General features: G+C 45.2%; 1 protein-coding gene across 14 annotated transcripts in view; it reads left to right on the forward strand.

Annotated features, from left to right (window-relative positions):
- LOC101674217 (cyclic AMP-dependent transcription factor ATF-7) overlaps positions 1 to 18,610 on the forward strand; it is a 94,481-nt gene that overhangs the window by 72,261 nt on the left and 3,610 nt on the right. For 10 of the 14 annotated variants that reach the window (XM_045073288.1, XM_045073280.1, XM_045073283.1 and 7 more), the window contains 6 exons: positions 1,258 to 1,415; positions 2,446 to 2,545; positions 3,072 to 3,185; positions 3,792 to 3,944; positions 6,177 to 6,374; positions 7,665 to 7,773. In XM_045073288.1, coding sequence (XP_044929223.1) covers positions 1,258 to 1,415; positions 2,446 to 2,545; positions 3,072 to 3,185; positions 3,792 to 3,944; positions 6,177 to 6,374; positions 7,665 to 7,773 — 832 coding nt within the window. Of the gene's footprint in view, positions 1 to 1,257; positions 1,416 to 2,445; positions 2,546 to 3,071; positions 3,186 to 3,791; positions 3,945 to 6,176; positions 6,375 to 7,664; positions 7,774 to 11,364; positions 16,718 to 18,610 lie in introns of those variants that run through there. The other 4 variants (XM_045073291.1, XM_013046875.2, XM_045073293.1 and 1 more) reach the window with 2 other exon arrangements.

Consider the following 18,610-nt stretch of genomic DNA (forward strand, 5'->3'; position numbering starts at 1 on the left):
GGATCGAGCCCACATCGGGCTCTGCTCAGCAGAAAGCCTGCTTCCCCCCACCCCCCGCCTGCCTCTCTGCCTACTTGTGCTCTCTCTCTCTCTGTCAAGTAAATAAATAATCTTTTTTTAAAAACTGGACATTAAATGATTTTGGAAAAAAATCTTCTTAGAAGGAAGTCTTCTAGTGACTCAAAGAGAAAATCTATTAGAATTCTGAGTATTATTTTTTTAAAGGAAACTTTCTATGAGGTAATGTTTTTTATAAATTTATTGAAATACAGTATACACACAAAACGCATGAATTGTGAGTATATAGCTCACTGAATTTTCATGAAGTTTACAGCCTGTGTAACCAGCACCCAGATATTATCAGAACCTCAGAAGCCCACTCATGCCTTTTTCCAGTCCCTACTCTCTACCAGGGGTTATTAATTTTAATGTCCACTGTGGTTAGAACATCTGTACCTCCTTTTACCTCCCTCCAAATTTGGTTTGATAACTTCCCCAACCTACCTCCTCCCTAAACATTGCAACTGTCCCTCCCCCCTCCCCTTTTCATTAGCAACCAGGTCCTAAAGATTGTCTGGAGCTGTGTGAAGGCCAGTGTGGCCACTAGCAACTAAGGTCCCAAACAAATTAACGGTGGGAAGTGGTTTGTTTTATTACGACATGACCATTAAATTCAAACTTCCATAGTCTTTTCCTCCATAGTTTTTTTTAAAGGCTATGTGCGGGGGGCAGGTGCGGGGGCACCTGGCTGGCTCAGTAGAGCATGCAATTCTTGATCCCAGGGTCGTGAGTTCAAGCCCCGCACTGGGCATGGAGGCTACTTAAAAAGGTAGGGGGCATATGTCTGTAGGAGATATTGGGTTGCCTTATCACAGTGTTACACCCTGTCTTTTCTCATTAGAGATTGGAGGACACTCAGGCATCTGATTTGGAACAAGAGTGAAAGATTATTACAGTCCTTGGAACTTACATAGCACTACAGTGCTTCTATAAAGATTTCAAGTGATTTTCAACTCTTAATCTCATTTATATAGCATTCATCCCTGAAAGGGATATAGCCAGAGAGCCTTAACTCAGCATTCCTGTTGAGTGGGCGAGTGAAGTATGGATCCATGATCATGGTAGAGTGATGGCATGATTTACATGAGTCACTGTGGTGCTCTTTCCAGTAAATTTGTACTACATTTAACCAGCTACATATTTTCCTATAAGCAGTCCCTTATAGCATTCTGTGTTCTGTTGGTCTCTTCTCCTCAGGAGGTGGCCCCAAAGCCTGTCGTGATCTCTACCCCAACACCTACCATTGTGCGTCCTGGCTCCTTGCCTCTCCACTTGGGCTATGATCCACTTCACCCAACCCTTCCCTCCCCAACTTCCGTCATCACACAGGCTCCACCATCCAACAGGCAACTGGGGTAAGTAAAGCAGGGAGAAACAGTGAAGCCTGAACCCTTTTGTACTTGGTAAAAAAAAAAAAAAAAACGGGGACTGTTTTTCAACACTCAAAACGAGTCAGTGAGATTGTCTCTCAAAATAAAATATCCCCCCATAACCAGAAATCTCCTTCACGTTATTAGTAAGCAAGCAGGTATTTATTTGGGAATAATACTGCCTTAATTTAGAGGTTTAATACTTCTTTGATCTGAAAGAAGAATCTTTAAAACTTTAGGAAGTTATTCATAGTGGTGGAAAGCCACACAGGAAAGTAAATTTAGTTCTTGGCCTCAATCTGTATAAGTTTTGGGGGGCATTACTGAATGACAGGCTGAAACCCATTAAGTCATCTTTTTTGAGTCTGGTGTTCCCATTAGTCTGGGGCTCTTGGTCTTTGCTGCCCCTAATTTTGTTTGTCTGTCTGTCTGTATTCCTGGCGTGGTCCATACATATTTCCTAATGATATGACTTGAGCTCCTGTCCCCAGGTACCCATGGGTTAAGAGGTTTTTGTCAGGATTTAGCCTCTTAAAGCTTATTGTTCTCTGGACCCACTAGGAAAAATACAAAGTGACATCTTTTGGGGCTAAGATAGAGCAGTACATGCAAATGGCAAGAGAAGCTTACTCATGTTTGGCTATCATATGACGTAATTCAGCTTTGCAAAATGACAACTTTCATCCATGTCCTGGCTAAGGCAAGACAGAATTTATACATGCCAGTGGTAGGGATGTTTTGTTGTTCTGACATCTTAATAGGATTAGCTTCCCACCAGTTTGAGTTCAGTGGTGTTTGCTTAATTTGCAAGGTGTAAAGATCTTACCATTTCTGTCTGTCTGAAAGGTAAGTAGCATTCACTGGTTTTTCCTTCTTCAGGAGGGTGTCAAGGTTTTATAGTGTTGCCCTGTAGCTTCCATAACTAGAGAAGCATGGGCAATTGCTATAATTATAGGAGGAGGATCTATAGACAAAAGGGTCTGTGTGATGAGCATTTCACTTCATGTTTCCACAGGTCTCCCACTGGCTCCCTCCCTCTCGTCATGCATCTTGCTAATGGACAGACCATGCCTGTGCTGCCAGGGCCTCCAGTACAGATGCCTTCTGTTATATCGGTGAGCTCTGTAGTTGGGGCAGCCAGCCCTACCAACACACTAATCCCTCGCTTCCACCTGAAAGCTCATAAACACACATGAGCCCCAGGGAGACATGGGCTCTGGTCTGTATTAGTTGAGCGTGGCAGCCTGCCTAAACTCTTTGCTAACCTCTGCCAATCCAGCAAGCACTGTGGAACACTAGACAAAGACTCATCTGGACAATTGGCTCCTGGTCTAGGAATTGATCTTGCCAGCCTGCTCATTGGTTGATTTCACTTGGCACTTAGCGCCTCCCACATTACCCACCACTTGATCCTCAAGATACAGCCCCAGCCATTCCCATAGAAATTGTCACAGCACTGAAGGATTAGATTCCCTACCATGTGGTACTCCATGGGGAAAGGTGTTTCCCAGGCTGTCCCGCTATGCCCTATGGACAGGCTGCACAGAACAGGCCAGTCTCCAAAGCACTTCATTTTGGAAAGCTGTTGCCCCCAACTAGTATTATATTCCCTTCTGGTTTTTCCTCCTCCTCTTGATCCAGCTGGCCAGACCTGTGTCTATGGTGCCCAACATTCCTGGTATCCCTGGCCCACCAGTTAACAGCAGTGGTTCCATTTCTCCCTCTGGCCACCCTATGCCATCAGAAGCCAAGATGGTGAGTACATCCCAGCTTGGGGCAGTATTGGCCCTTTTAAAAAAAGTGTTATCAGCTAGGTTTTTCGAGTGAGCCAGGCAGAGAAACCTGGGGCTTGCAAAGCTAAAGATACCCTGTGGTGGGGTCTGGAGAAGAAAAGACCCTGATTCATGACTGTCTCCTCTCTTCCACCTTTAGAGCCTGGTACATAGACCATGGCAGTGAAAAGAAGCAGCACAGATTGTTTGGAGTGGAATGCTTGCTGTTTCAGTTCCAGGGTGACAGATGGAGGGTGGACGAGTGGGCAGGAGAGCTGGCCAAGAGGTGAATAGCTGCGTAACCAGCACCTGGCTGGGTTCCAGAAGAGAGCTTTCATCTGGACTCTATTACTTCAACAGCCCCCACCCTCCAACTGTGCCCAGGATGGTAGCCAAGGAACAGGGTAGGCATGGTAGGGATCCAGGTGCACATTTTCCCTGTCATTTTCTTTTAATTCCTCTGTTAAGGGCAAATTGGCATGGAAATTTTAGTGATCTGTAAGGTCAGTATTAAAATCTAAGCCCACTTTTCTCACCCTTGATAGAATCTCACCCCTGGCAAGCTGTTTTTTATTGTTGTTCCCTACAGAGACTAAAAGCCACCCTGACCCACCAGGTCTCCTCAATCAATGGTGGGTGTGGAATGGTGGTAGGTACTGCCAGCACCATGGTGACAGCCCGCCCTGAGCAGAGCCAGATCCTCATCCAGCACCCGGATGCCCCGTCCCCTGCCCAGCCACAGGTCAGTTGGGCCCTTGGACGGGGGAACCCACTGTGTCACCATTACTTTATGGCACGTCTGTTTTGCGAGGAGTAAAAAAATTATAGAAGAGCGGGTTTCAGTCGGGGCATCTTCTTGCGCTTCGGTTCTTGTTAACAGTTTGACAGTAGCAAGACACACCAGGCTTTACCCACTCTTCTGTTGTATTTACATCAGACTGGCAGGAGAAGGCAGAGCTGGCACAGAGGAGGTCTCAGTTTTTGGTCTTTGTTTTTTTTCTATATGTGAATGACGTATCTGCAGAACCCTCTGAAGTGTGACAGAACCTGACTCAAACCACTTTTTGCACCAAAGGAGGCTCCCCTAGTCGCTTTCCCATGAGTTAAGTCTTACAAAAAATAAACAAAGCAAAACAAAGACAAAAACAAAAACCAAAAAACTTACCTGATTAAGTTTTGTGGCCAAAATTGGGTAATAACAATATATGAGTAAAACGTGATGTCACGGTACTAAGATGGCTCAGTAAACAGACATAATAAAACACATTTTCCTTATCAGTTTAGTCCCTTTCTATCGCAGAGCAATGAAAGGAGTGGTGCCATTTATATGCCCTATTCTTTTCCCAGGGAAGCCTCAGTTTTAATAAGTTTCTTTGACAACTGAATAGGCCTTAGTTTTTGTAGTATCTGCGCTGGACAGGTGACAACAACCTGAGATGGGTTTCTAGAATGACATCTTTGTCCAGCCCCTTTTTCTGATGTCACCACCTGCTTCGTCAGTTACCACCACATGTCCTAGCATTTAATGTCCATATGCCACCTTAAAGCTTGGCCAACAGCAAAAGCCTTCATTTGAGTTTTCTTATTGGAAACTAAGCTTGCCGTCCCTCCTGTAACCCCTTCCAATGCCAGTCCCTGGAGATGGTGAAGCCACAGCCACCTTGCCTGAGTTGTGCTGCTGTCCCTCATAAGAAAATGATGGGAGGAAAAAAAAAAAAAGACTTTCTTTTTAGTTACTGCTGATTCCTTTCTTCCTCATTCTTCCCTTCTTTCTCTTGGTGTTCTTTTACCTCTCTTCCCTGCGTGAGAGAATAGGAACCTACCATTTCCTTTCTCCATCCTCCTAAAACACCAGTCTTTCATGTGCTCCGTTGAGCTCAGGACAAAGAGAAAATTGAAAATCTCAAGAGAATTAGTATAAACTTCCCATATTACAGTGCGAAGCAGTGACCCAAGGCCTCCACCTCATTAAATTGAGTTTTAAATTTCTTTGCCATTTTTTCTTTTGGGAGAGATAATATTAGTGTAAATAAATAAAATTATTTCTTGATTATCTATATTAATGGGGAACATGAATTAGTAGGGCCTGAAGTGGAATAAGATTCTGTTTTTTATAAGCTCACGCTTAGTCTCATGCAACTGATGTGAGCTCTGTCCCTTGGGAACTACTAATACAGATGTGCTCTAATAGCAGCAGGTCCCGGAAGAATTTATTTTTGGCATTGTTTTACATTATACAGTTTCTTTTATACAGAGGGCTGACCTTCCTACATTTTAATTTTGCCGGTTATTAGAAAGTTGGTCTATCTTTTCTGAACACATACCAGCTAATAGAAAGGGAAGACGATCCAGAAGTACTTTAGTGACAGAGGACATCAGCTTAAAGTTTCAAGACAAAAGGCAGTCCTAGATCTCCAGTATGTAAAGGGATTCAAAATGGGTTTTTGTTTAAGAACAAACAGAACAAACAAGGGGGAAGGGTGGTTGCTGAGGATGATTAATAACTGACTGTAAATAAGAACGTACTAATTCATATCTCTCCATGATAGCTAGTATCTCACCCATAGTAAAGTCTTTTCTCCTCTTCTGAAACTTGTTGTTTGTATATATTGCTTGTCCAAATCAAGTATCTTTATTCCAGTCTCCCTAAAAATTCCCCAGGCACCCACCCCTCATTATAGTTTCCCCACCTACAAGATTCCCTATTGTTATGAAACAAAAAGTGATGCTCGCCTCATCTTATCTGTCTGTCTCAGAAATAGTCAGTTTTCACCTGAGCTGTGGTCTAAGTATGGGGCTGAGAAGTCTGGAAGGAAAGGGGGAGGCAGAGAGAAGAGAAACTCAGGGACATGGTGATGAGACTTGCTGTGGTTACGGAGACTGATACGCCCTCTGCCAGATCTCTACCTGACATCAGGTTGAATTTGGAAAGGGTTTACGTTCCCTTCAAGTAACTCCTCTTCTTGGGCCCCAGGTCTCACCAGCCCAGCCCACTCCTAGTACGGGAGGGCGGCGGCGACGCACAGTGGATGAAGATCCTGATGAAAGGCGGCAGCGGTTCCTGGAGCGCAACCGGGCTGCAGCCTCCCGCTGCCGTCAAAAGCGGAAGCTCTGGGTGTCCTCCCTTGAGAAGAAGGCGGAGGAGCTCACTTCTCAGAACATTCAGCTGAGTGTGAGTGGGTCCTGGGTGATTATTGGGATTGAGGAATCTTGGAAGTGAGATGGAATCAGAAAAAAGTGAAACAGTATAAAAGAAGACGATGATTCTTTAAATTAGGACAGTTCCAGAAGCTGTGCCAGGAAGAATGCCGAAAGAGACTCTTACCAGTCAAAATTGAAATCTCTTCCCCAGGGGTTGAAAAAGACTCACCATCTATTCCTAAACCTTTGCTAGAGTCTGAATCACCCACAGACCCATTTAGATGGAGGCAATGGGTACTCTTTTGGGTATTAGTCAAATCCAGCTGGGGTCATGAAGCACCCAAAGGAAAATGTATTTGCCCCAGATAATGCAGCTTAATGAAAGAAGGGAAACCACACAAGCACAAATAGAAGAATTATAATCCAGATATTTTCTTGAATATTATTTTTCCTTCTTTTGATTACTTACTAAGATTTCATTGCAAAGGTGTATGACTATATTTATGTATATAACATATGTATACCTACATGCACACACAAGTGTATAGAACAAAACCAAAGTTCCTCTTCAGTATATCTTTCCCAGTCTGATTTTTTCCTGATGAGTTTGGTGTGTACCTACCAGACATAATATGTATTTCTAACTATTTTTTTCACTTACACTTTTTGTGGGATAGTCAGGGAGGGACTGTGTATTTGTTCTAACATGTAACTGGGTTGATAATATCTCTGGAGACCTGGCCATGTGTCTAGAGGATCTTCATTTATTTAATAGCTCTATGGTAGTATGTTCTGTAGTGTGGTTATATTATAAGATACGGATATTTACAATGTTTCTAATTTTTTGCCAGAACAGCAATGCTATAGTTAACATTGTGTGCACTTGAGTAGGTAGTTTTGTTAAACAGATTCCTGGAAGTAGGCTTTCTTAGAGGACATATGCATTATTAATTCTGGTATGATTATGTTTATCCTAAGTAGGAATAATGTGTCCATTATGAATCCCCACTTTTCATTATAAGCAGCTCCGGTCACTGAACTCATGACTGGTCCTGAGCTGTCTGAAGCCTTACGGGATGAGGAGTCTCCCAGATTCAGGGGAAAAAATCCAGACAGCATTCTGTCCTCACCGTGGGGACAGCCATGGGGGTACAACATGAGTAGGTAGTTGTTAGTAGGTAGAGTGTGCATTTTCTTTTTTCTTTTTTCTTTTTTTTTTTTTAAAGATTTTTTTTAAAGATTTTATTTATTTATTTGACAGACAGAGATCATAGGTAGGAGTGTGCATTTTCTTGATTTGTTTTCTTCCCTCCCTCTTCAGAACGAAGTCACGTTGCTACGGAATGAGGTGGCTCAGTTGAAACAGCTACTGTTAGCTCACAAAGACTGCCCGGTTACTGCACTACAGAAAAAGACCCAAGGCTATTTGGGTAAGTGGCTCACAACCTAAGCAAGGTTAGTCAGTCAATAAACTGCATGTACCCAGTGTCTCAACTATTTATAGTTTGATAATACCATTCTGAATGTTCTGGAGGGATCCACACTGATGGGTGAAGCAGCCTTTCTGGACCAGCCAGTCCTAAAAAATAATTTTGTTTCCAGAACCATATAGAGTTATCCTAATTATCTATCATAGTTCGAGATAAAGGATGGCAATATTTATCAGGTGCCTGTGTTGTGTTAGGCACTCTACCATCTGCTCTGTTCTCTCATGAAATAGATATCGCCTCCATTTATACACAAGCAAACCACAGAATAGTCATGTACCTGAAGTTACACAGTTGGTGAAATAGCAGAGCCAAGATTTCCATCTAGGTCTTTCTTATTCCAAAGACACTATCTTGGCCTCAAGAGAGTATAAACAACAGATGATACATTGGCATTTGTTAAGCCTTGTGCTCTGGGGGTATATTTTATCTTTCCAGTGATGGACCAATGGTAGTTTTAGTTTGTAACCTGTGTGCACACATAAAATAGTGCTAGAAAGAGATGGTCATAGAGTCATGCTCGGGACAGGCACAGTCCTGAAATTAAAATTACTGTGAATAATTTGCTTGTGGACAGTGAATGCTAATAATTCATTTTCCTGTACAAATTTAATAAATTCCTAGAGATTTTGGCTGTCAAATTTTGATGTATTGAATTATTTTTCCACTAGCTGTCTTTATCATTTCAGAGATGCGTTCCCATAGAAAAAGAGTAACCACATCACTCATTTTAAACATCTCTATTTAAATTTTAATTTTAATATGTACTTCAGGATACATTCATTCATTAAGCAGATACTGATTGAGCCTCTTCTGTGCAGGCACTGTTTTATATGCTGAGGATATAATAGGAAACCAAATAGATTTGATTAAAATCCCTGCCCTTGAGGGGCTTATATTTTAGTAGGTGAGACGGACAATAAGCAAGATAAATAGGTACAATATATGGTCTATTAGATAAGAGTAAAGGCTTGGAAGAAAAAACAGGAAAGAGGAATATGAAATGTCGGCAGCAGGGTTGAAATTCTAGATGAGGTAACTTTTGAATAAAGACTTTAAGGAAGGGAGGGAGCTGGCTGTGCATTTATATGGGTGAAAACGTACTGCTAAAGGGCAGAAGAGCAAATGCAGAGGCCCAAAGTGGGAGTGCATGTGGCACATTCCGGGAACATCAAGGGGGCTAGTGTGGCTGGATTGGAGAAAACCGGGGATGGAGAGTAGTTGGAGATGAAGTAGGGGAGCTAACGGGAATATTTTCATATAGGGCCTCATTGGTCCTTGTGGTTGGGGGAGAACCATTTGAGGGTTTTTAGAATAGAAGTGACATGACTGATCTGACTTAGGTTTGAACAAAACCACTCTGTTAGAGAGTGCAGAGCTGCCCCGGCAGGAGCAGGCAGTCTGTGTAAGAGTCTGTGGCAGTCACACGAGCAAGCGGTGGTGGAGCTTTGGGCCAGGAGGGTGGTAGAGAAAGTGCTGAGAAGGGACTGAATTCAGGGTGTATTTTGAAGTTAGAGTGACGGGGCCTGATGACGGGCCAGACGGAGTAGAATAGACGAGAAAAGAATCAAAAGCTGCACCCAAGTTTTTGGCCTGAGCAACTGCAAGAGTGGAGTTGCCATTTGTGGAAGTAGAGGAAAGTGTAGAAGCAAGTGGATGAGGAGGTGTAGCTTCAGCCCAGAGTTGGACAAGCTGGGCTTGCAGGTGTGGGTGTCAAGTGGAGGCTGGTTGTGTGGTCCTGCGGTTCAGAGGGTAGGCTGCAGGTACGGCTTTGGGAGTCAGCAGCATGTAGTTCGTTTTTAAAGCTACAAAACCAGATTGAAAGAGCACAGCCAGAAAGAGAGAGGTAGTTGCAGGATCAAGCTCTGGGGTACTCCAACATTTAGAGGTCAGAGAAAGGAGAAGAAACCTACAAATGAGGCAGAATGAGCCTCCCAGAAGGCAGGAGGAAGATAAGGTGAGTCGTGAGTGTGGCATTCTGGAAACCAGGAAAAGGAGGTGTTTCCAGAAGTTTAGTGATCAGCATTTCAGATCCTTTTGATGGGGTAAAGAAGGCAAGGACTGAGTATTCATCAGTATGAAGTCTGTATACAGTAAGTTTTCTGCCCAGTCCCTTCAAGAACTTTTGAGGGGCAGGAATCCATTAAAGTACTTGTTTGTTACAGCAAAGATATATCTGGTTCCTGCTGTGTGGTGTAGACACTGTGGTAGGTATTTGACGCAGGCCAGTGACACACTGTACCTCTGAGAGGCTCAGAGTTCTGAGGAGATGCTCGTGTCAGCCTGTGAATAAGGTAAGCACAGCTAGCCCAGTCAGTGAGCCCCTGGAGTGGGAGCTTCCTGAAGACAGGGCTCCTGTTTCAGTCAGCACATACCACAGTGCTGGCACATGCAAGATGCTCAATCAGACAACGAATAAATGAGTGCACTCTGAAAGGACCGGCCACAAGATAGCGAATGTCATGAGCGCAACAAAGAAGGCTTCACAGAGGAGGTTATTTATATCTGAATCCTGAAAGGGGACCCAGACATTTACCAGGAGAGAATAAAAAATACAACTATTGGTCGTTGGCCCTTATTTATTCCACACATCTCTGTTGAAGCAGCTGTGGAGGCTGTGATGTTTCACAAAATCTGACTGCAGAGCCACATGGAGTTGCCTCTGCGTGCAGCTCAGATATTTGTGGTTGTGAGTAAGATGTTATCATGACTTTAGGTGAGGTGGCATAGCCTGTAATAAATGTTTTCAGTCATTAATGCCTAGCTGATTGACAGGAGGATCCAGCAGGTGTGTTTGTAGTTTGTCGTAGTAACTGGACTTGGCCAACGACTGGTGGGTCGTTCATAACCACACCTGAGTGTAGCTTGATATTTATCAGGCTTACCTGTGGGGCAAGTGCATGCTAAAGGAACATAAAAAAATAATGGAGGGGCGTCTGGGTGGCTCAGTGTGTTAAGCCTCTGCCTTTGGCTCAGGTCATGATCCCAGGGTCCTGGGATCAAGCCCCGCATTGGGCTCCCTGCTTGGCAGGGAGCTTGCTTCCCCCTCTCTCTGCCTGCCTCTGCCTACTTGTGCTTTCTCTCTCTGTCAAATAAGTAAATAAAATCTTTTTTTAAAAAATGGAATGATTAAATTCCTGTGGGAGTTAATCAAAGAGGATAGCTTAAAAAAAGGGGGGGGGGTCTATTTTAAATCACCTTTCAAGACTGAAGGGCATGAATAAAAGGAAGAGTGTTCCAGTAGGGGTGATGAACCACACAAAGACATAGAAGCCAGACAGTGTAATTAACATGCTGGGGGGTTACTCTAGTGAGATAGATAAATTAATTTGGACCTAGTTCTTGCGTCCCTTCGTAGAACTTCCCATTTCCTAGCCACTTTGTGGCTTAGAAGCTAAGATTCTGGGAAGGTTGCCCCCCAGAATGATGGGCTTCCTTTGCTTGGGACTCCTTTAGAATTATGGCACAAGGTGATCCTGCTCGTTTCCCCATTCTAACTACTTGCTGTCTGCTCTTTGTCTTCCTTCCTGGCAGAAAGCCCCAAGGAAAGCTCAGAACCAACGGGTTCTCCGGCCCCTGTGATTCAACACAGCTCAGCAACAGCCCCTAGCAATGGCCTCAGTGTTCGCTCTGCGGCTGAAGCTGTAGCCACCTCGGTCCTCACTCAGATGGCCAGCCAAAGGACAGAACTGAGCATGCCGATACAGTCGCATGTGATCATGACCCCACAGTCCCAGTCTGCGGGCAGATGATGCCTCCCCTGGTGGAGAGGTCCCCAGCCAGAGCTCGCCCGCCCAAGAGCCAAGAGAGATGTCATCTTATCGCCTCCCATCTGCCTTGGACATGGCAATATGGGGGGAAGATTGTGTGTTGTGAGTAACGGACAGATGTGGGGCTTTTCAGCCACATGGTCATGTACATTGACACCTGTACTAGGAACCTCCCAGCCCCAGAGCCACATAGATTATCCCCTAAGGGGGCAGTTTCTAATGTACCCACAGCCAAAGGCCTTTCCAGATGGTCCGAACAACCACCCCTGCCCGTGCATGTGTACCTGTCTCTCTCAACACTAACCCTTGCACTTCTAGGTTTTGGGTTTCTCGGTTCCCTCTCTTCCCACTAAGCCATGACTATTACCTTCCTGATCCTTAGCAGCACGCCACTTCTGCTAGGTAGAGGGAGGCCAGTGTTGATGGCAGGTCACCCCCTAGCCCGCCCCAGCCACCCAGTGGGCTCAGGATTTTGTCTCCCATTAGCTGCTTATTTTATCCCTTTACCCTCTTCCTGAAGTCTAGTTCAAACATTCACTTATGGTGAATGTAAAATTACCCTTGATGTATGAATTAGCAGTATTTTTCAGCTCTTCCATAAAATTTAGTCCTTCTCCCTACCTGCCACCAAAAAAACCCCAGAAACAAAACAAACAAAAAACAACAACAACAAAACAAAGCAGAAAGAAACAAAGCTGCAAGAATTCTAGTCGTTTTTTAGCTATTTCCAGATCTGTTTGGGTACCCCCTTTTGTGTCTTTTGAGTTTTCTCAGCCTACTGCTGGGGCCTTTTCCACCTCCTGCTAAGCCTTGGAAAGATCATCTTGTGGCCTTATTAGCTCTTCTCGTTAGTGAAAAGGGAAAGTGCCCCGGGTGTGACTGGCTGATCCCCCCCACTTCCACAGTCCACCCTCCTGCAGTGACCATTAGGGCAAGCAGGAACAGGAGAGTTCGAAGCTCATTCTATCAGGTTAGTGGATTGATTCTTAATGTCTTACAAGAGTTTACTGGCCAAAGCATATATAACTCCTTTCGGTCGTCCATCTGCTCCTGTCTCTCCCTTTTTGTTCCCCTGCCTGGGTCACTGCCTCAGTCTCTCTTTAGGCACAGCCCTCTGGAGCTGTTGTGTGGGGCACTCTTGCACTCCCTTCCTTCTCCCATCTCCCAGCCCCACCCCGAGGTCGTCTTTTCCAAGCTACGCTCTTCTATTCACAAGTGTCCCTCACCCTGGATCTCCCTTCTCCCGTTCACCAGGCTCCTAGGCTAGCTGCTAGGTCTCTCTGCTCCTGTAATATTTCTTCAGCTCTCCTCTGCTTTCTGATCCCTAGGTTCAATGTGTCCCCGGGGTCCTGAGTGGGCTTTCTTGAGGGTAAGGTAGGCTGGGAAGAGGCAGGAGAGAGGAGGTGCTGTACTGATCTCAGCAGAAGAGCCCTGCTCTGTGGAGATCTGGTGTGCCTGGGAAGTTGGTGACTATTGCTCTCAGCCATTCTTACTGTAAGGAGTCAGGTTACAAGGGGAGAAATTCATCCCTCTTGTCCCTCTTTCTTCCCCGTTAAGACTTCTCATCTTCCTTTGGCTCTGAACTATGCAATTTCTACCAGGGCCATAGGAAGCAGTCCAAAGCCAGAGGCCTGTGGATAGATAGGTCAGCTTTAATAGCCTGTCAGTATGAATCTCTTCCAGTTGTCCCAGAGCCACCTTTTGCCATCTGGCCAAGCCAAGAATGTCCTTTTCTCCCTCTCTCCTACCTCCATCTTAAATTTGCATACAGAATAACTGCCAGCTTCCTTTCTTAGTCTGTCTTCCAAAATTGGCTGTCATCAGGAAATGTGGAAACATTCTAAGCTACCAGGTTCCCATCTTCTCAGAGTGATAACACTGGTGAGGCAGTCAGAGGACATATTCTGTTGTGTCTGTTTTTCATTTTCCCTCCTGCTTTTCAGAGCCGGTGCTGAACAAGACACACCTGGTGAAGAGAAAGGAGAGAAAACATGGTTTTCTCATCCTCTACCCATCCGCCCCAGGACCCAACAGGAACAGCCCCTGAGGTGACTCAGTCTAGCAAATGGCACGGCAGATGGTCAGGACGCCAGCTACCACCTCCGGGGACTCCATTTGCCTTTAACAGTTCACAGCCATAACTTGTACTCAGGACTTTTCCTTTAGACGGCTGCGCCCTGGTACTTTCTTCTGCTTTAGTTGTGTTTCATTTTTTATTTTCTTGATTTCCTACCAGGAGCCTTGCCCTAAAGGTTGACTGAGTTTATGGCTCCCAAGGAGCCTTTGTAAGACCCATGACTATTTTTCTTCCCCCTTTAGTCAAGTGTTTTTCAAGTGAAGAATCCGTTTGTCACTGCACACATGCCCTGCCTTACTGCTTGGCCTTGGAGGAAGTTTGAGTCCTAGCTGTCTGTCCCTGTGTAGGAAAGCTAATTTATTTAGAGGGTCTTATTTAGTTTCTTAGTCCCCATGTCTCATTCTCTTGAGTCCTTATTTCATTTTCATTGGTAGGAAGTTACTGGGGACCTAAATAAGGGGCTTTGCCAGAACCTTAGTAGTAAAGCAGTAGGAAGGGGAGGGGCAGGACAGAACCCCCCAGATAGCTCTTTAGTTGGTCCGTGGCCTCACTAAGAAGACAGAGCAGTTGCTTATCCTGAGACTCTGTCATAGTTAAGGGGAATGTCACTTATCTTGTCATTGATGCCAGCCTTGTGGCCAGTCTCCCTGCCCTTTGCCCTCCTGACTCATCTGGACCAGAACCAAACATGGAGGATGTCACTTAGCCCTTCCTAATGACCATGGCTTTTCTAGGGGCCTACGGAAAGACACTTTCTGAAAGGAGCTGGGAGTATGGATGCCTTGGGACTCTTCTGAGTGAACACAAGGCTCAGGCCTCCCACCTCACCCCAGAGACACAGCTGGTAGATAACCAAGGCCATAGAGAAATGTACTAGACCAGGTAGTCTGCTCTGCAGACTTTTGCCCTTTCAGCTTGCTCAGAGTTGAAAAGTCTGGGAAAGCTTCCCTCAACAGCTAGAGAGAGCTAGAAAAATAGGCCCTCCCTTACTTACTCTTTCCCTGTTGGTTGTACACCCCACATCTGGCTTCTTTCAGCCTCCACTCCTCTCCTTGGCCCTAAGCACTAGACCATACACTCCTGGTAGTGGTAAACAAGGAGATGTCCTCACTGAACCTCATTCACCTTGTTGCCTTCCCTGTGCCTGTTCTATTATACTTGGCTTCTATCCTGATTCACTGCCCTCTGGCACCACCCATCCTGGTCGACAGGGTACTTAGCCATAACCATGCCCTGTCTATAGCCTGAACCACCAAGCAGTTACCAAAATATTCCTCCTGTGGTTTCTGAGGCTCCCCTGCTGCACACTGAGAGGCTCCTTTAAAGGTGCTAGCCCTGAGACCACCCTTTCCCCAAAACCTCCCCCTTTTTCTCATGACTTCCTTCCCACCCCCAAATCATTATTTTTCATTAATATTGTACATTGTATACACAGGAAGGAAATGTATTCCTTTTTTTTCCTTTAATTTCATAACCAGTCCATTTAGAATCCAGTCCTCCTAGTTATATCACGTATGCCTTTGTTGATATGCTCTTTCTGCTTTCTTTAGACTTTTGTTTGACAGGGGCAGAGGGAGGAACAGGACAGGTGAGGATCCTAAGGCAGATTAGAGGAGCTCCCATCCTACTTCAGCCTCCCACAACCCTAAACATCCCACTCATAGTATGGAACTGATTTCTCTCTGTTCGTGTTTGCACACATGTATGCACACAGAGACATAAATCCCCACCCAAGGCCCCTGAGTGGTAACCCAGCAGGAATGAGCATCAGCTGCTAGCCACCATTCCCACCCTCTGTTAGCAGGTCATTTGTCGCTCTTTGGGGCAAAATGCTATCCCAGATTGAGAAGAGGCTAGGGAGAGTAGGGCAGGTGAAGGCAGCTATGTCCTCTGTAGATGCAGGTTTGTGCTGTAGCTGCTAGGGTTGATTTTATTTTTTTAATGGCGGGCTGGTATCTCACCACCACTAGCTACTGGCGAGTGCAATTTTAGCTGTAAGAAATGGCTATGAGCACTAGTTTTATTGACTTTCCCTTGGGTGGTAGTTTTCAGGATATAATCCAGGACGAGGAGCATCAGCAGCACCAGCATCTGGGAGCTTGTTAGACACCACATTTGGGCCCCACCACAGACCTATTGAATTGGGAACTCAGGCTGGACGCTAACATGCACTCCCCGTGATTCTAGTGCACACTAATGTGTGAGAACCATTGCCTTAGAGGCAAGTTGGGACATCCTTGTAGGGTGTCAGGATATTTTAAGTACCATCCTCTGCCTTAGCACTAACACATTTTTCCATTTCCTCCCGTCCCTCTCTCCACCCCCATTAGAACAACAACCACGTCATTCATCTCAGAATCTAGGTTTGTCTTCCTTCTACTTCCTCCTCAAACCTGTCCTGCCTTGGTCTGGACAAGAATTGTCCCATATTCGCTTGCAGACTGGTCACTCCACATTCTTTGTTACAGGAAGGACCAGCTGGAGCTCTAGCTGTCCTGTACACACAAACACACACACACGCACGCACACACGCACATCTACACACCCCTTTCCGGCAGGGAGATGAGCCTCCAGCCCCAACAGTGGAGGCTGCCGCCTCCGGACATAGTATCTGTTGAAAGCAAGCCATGCGTATCTATGGTTATAGCTCTCTTCATCTGTATATCTTTGACATGTAGCAGCACCTCTCCATCTCACCAAGGAGCTCGACTCTGGGTCTGGGTCTCCCCTAGTCCCCAGTGGTGGACTTTGACATGTGGGAGGATGTAGTGCTACAGGCTGTTTTGTTACAAAACTGTCTTGTCCCCTTTCCCTGCCACCCAACTCAGCATGATCCCTGTGAGCGGGCTCTCACAATCTCCTGGGACTGGCTGAGGCAGAGGCTTCACTCTATTCTCCCTCCCCCTCCCCTCTCCTATCCCCCTTTCCACCCAGCAGTTATCCCCACCCCCTCTATGCCTTCTCCCGCTCCCCCTCGCCCTGACATATATTGTGCCTTATTTATGCTGCAAATATAACATTAAACTATCGAGAGAACCACTGTTCTGTCTAATGCTTCAGTACTCTCATATTCGAGTCCCGTTGGCCACTCTTGCTGGGAATTCATCGGGCTTTCATGTTTATGCTCTTCCTTGCTCTCCTATATCTGAGGACAGAAGGAGCAGGGATTCTTATCCCTCTTTTTTATGCAGGGAAGACACAGCCTAAAGAAGGTAGGTGGTTCATATAAATTATAGAACATGAAAGAAGGTACTGAGACCAGGGGTCAGATCTGTGCACTACCCTGGGAACAGGGTCCTTGGCATCATGGGAGCCTCACGGCTAAACTCATGGGCTTTATGTGGATAGGGGAAGGTAGTGTGTGTGAAGGCAAGCGGCCTCTTCCCTTTTAGTGTTTTGTCCCCTCCTTCCCAACAATAAAAATAAAAACAAACCCTACTCTCAGGAAGTTTTGACATGACTGGGGGAGCGCACACATAGAAAGGGAAGCTTTCCAAAGATTCTATCGGTTCTGTGGATGTGGGGAAGAGCTTATTCTGTAAATGAGGGATGGAGCTTGTTTGGAAACGGGTAAAAGTCACAAGGAGAACAAGTAGTGGTCAGGAACTATGGTGAGGGATAGGGCAATCTGTGTATCCCTAGATAATTAGCACAAGTGAGAAGAGTGAGCCAGGCTAAAAAACTTGGCCAGGAGGTAGCAGGTGCTTCTGAGGATTTCCCAGTAGAAGAGGAGTGATACGAGAGCTGTTTGTGGTTGGTGTTTGGAATAATTGACACAAGCAGGGAGACTGTGTCTCCAGACTGGAAAGGTAGTGGTGATCTTCCCTGTGTTGTGGTCAGGAGCACATGGGGTTACGGAGAAGGGTAAGAAAGTAAGTTGCTGAGAGCCAAATACCAAAGCCAAGATGGAGACATTTTGAAAGGAGACTGAAGGTAGCGCGGAGCTGTTTCCCAAGTTGTAGAAGAATTAAGCCATTGCCCCTACAGGCCTTTTTGTTTCCTTGCACTTCACTTTATCACACTTTGAAGACTCTGTATGTTTGTGTGTGTGGTTGGTTGGTTTTGGGGTTTTGTTCTTTGTTTTTACAAATTAAAGGTACAAGACTTTAGTGGAGGAAGTAACTATAGTTGTGGAAATAGCAAGAGAACTAGATTTAGAAGTAGAACCTGAAGGTGGGACTGACTGAATTTCTGCCGTCTCATGATAAAAGTTGAACAATTGAGTTGCTTTTTGTGGATGAGCAAAGAAAGTGGTTTCTTGAGAAGGAATGTGAAGACTGTAGGAATGACAAAGGACTTAGAATATTACAGGGGTGCCTGGCTGGCTCAGTCAGGAGAGCACAGGACTCTTGATCTCATAGTTGGGAGTTCCAGCCCCACACTGGGTATAGAGATGACTTAAAATCTTTAAAAAAAAATTTTTTTAAATTAGAATATTACAGAAACTTACCTGATAAAGCAGCAGCTGAGTGTGAGAGGTTTGGCTCCGTTTTGAAAATTCTATGGGGAAAAACTGTCTAAACAGTATCTATCACACACTACAGAGATATCATTTGTGAAAGGAAGAGCCAATCAATGTAGCAAACTTCATTGTCACTTTAAAGAAATTGCCACAGCCACCCCACCCTTCAGCAACCACCAGTCTAGCAGTGAGCAACATCAAGGCCAGACCCTCCACCAGTGAAAGACCGACTTACAGGGTGCCTGGCTGGCTCAGTCGGTAGAGTGTGGGACTCTCAATCTCAGGGTCTTGACTCTTGAATTCAGCCTGAGTTCAAACTCCACGTTCGGTGCAGAGCTTACTTGAAAAAAAAATTTTTAAATAACAATCATATTTAAGCAATATTTTATTTTAAGATTTTATTCGAGCGCAAGTGATAGAGAGCACAGGTGGCGTGGCGGGAGGGATAGAGGAAGCAGCAGACTCCCCACT

This window comes from Mustela putorius, unplaced genomic scaffold, assembly GCF_011764305.1.
Source record: "Mustela putorius furo isolate JIRA1106 unplaced genomic scaffold, ASM1176430v1.1 tig00537227_pilon_pilon_pilon, whole genome shotgun sequence".
Lineage (NCBI taxonomy): Eukaryota > Metazoa > Chordata > Mammalia > Carnivora > Mustelidae > Mustela > Mustela putorius.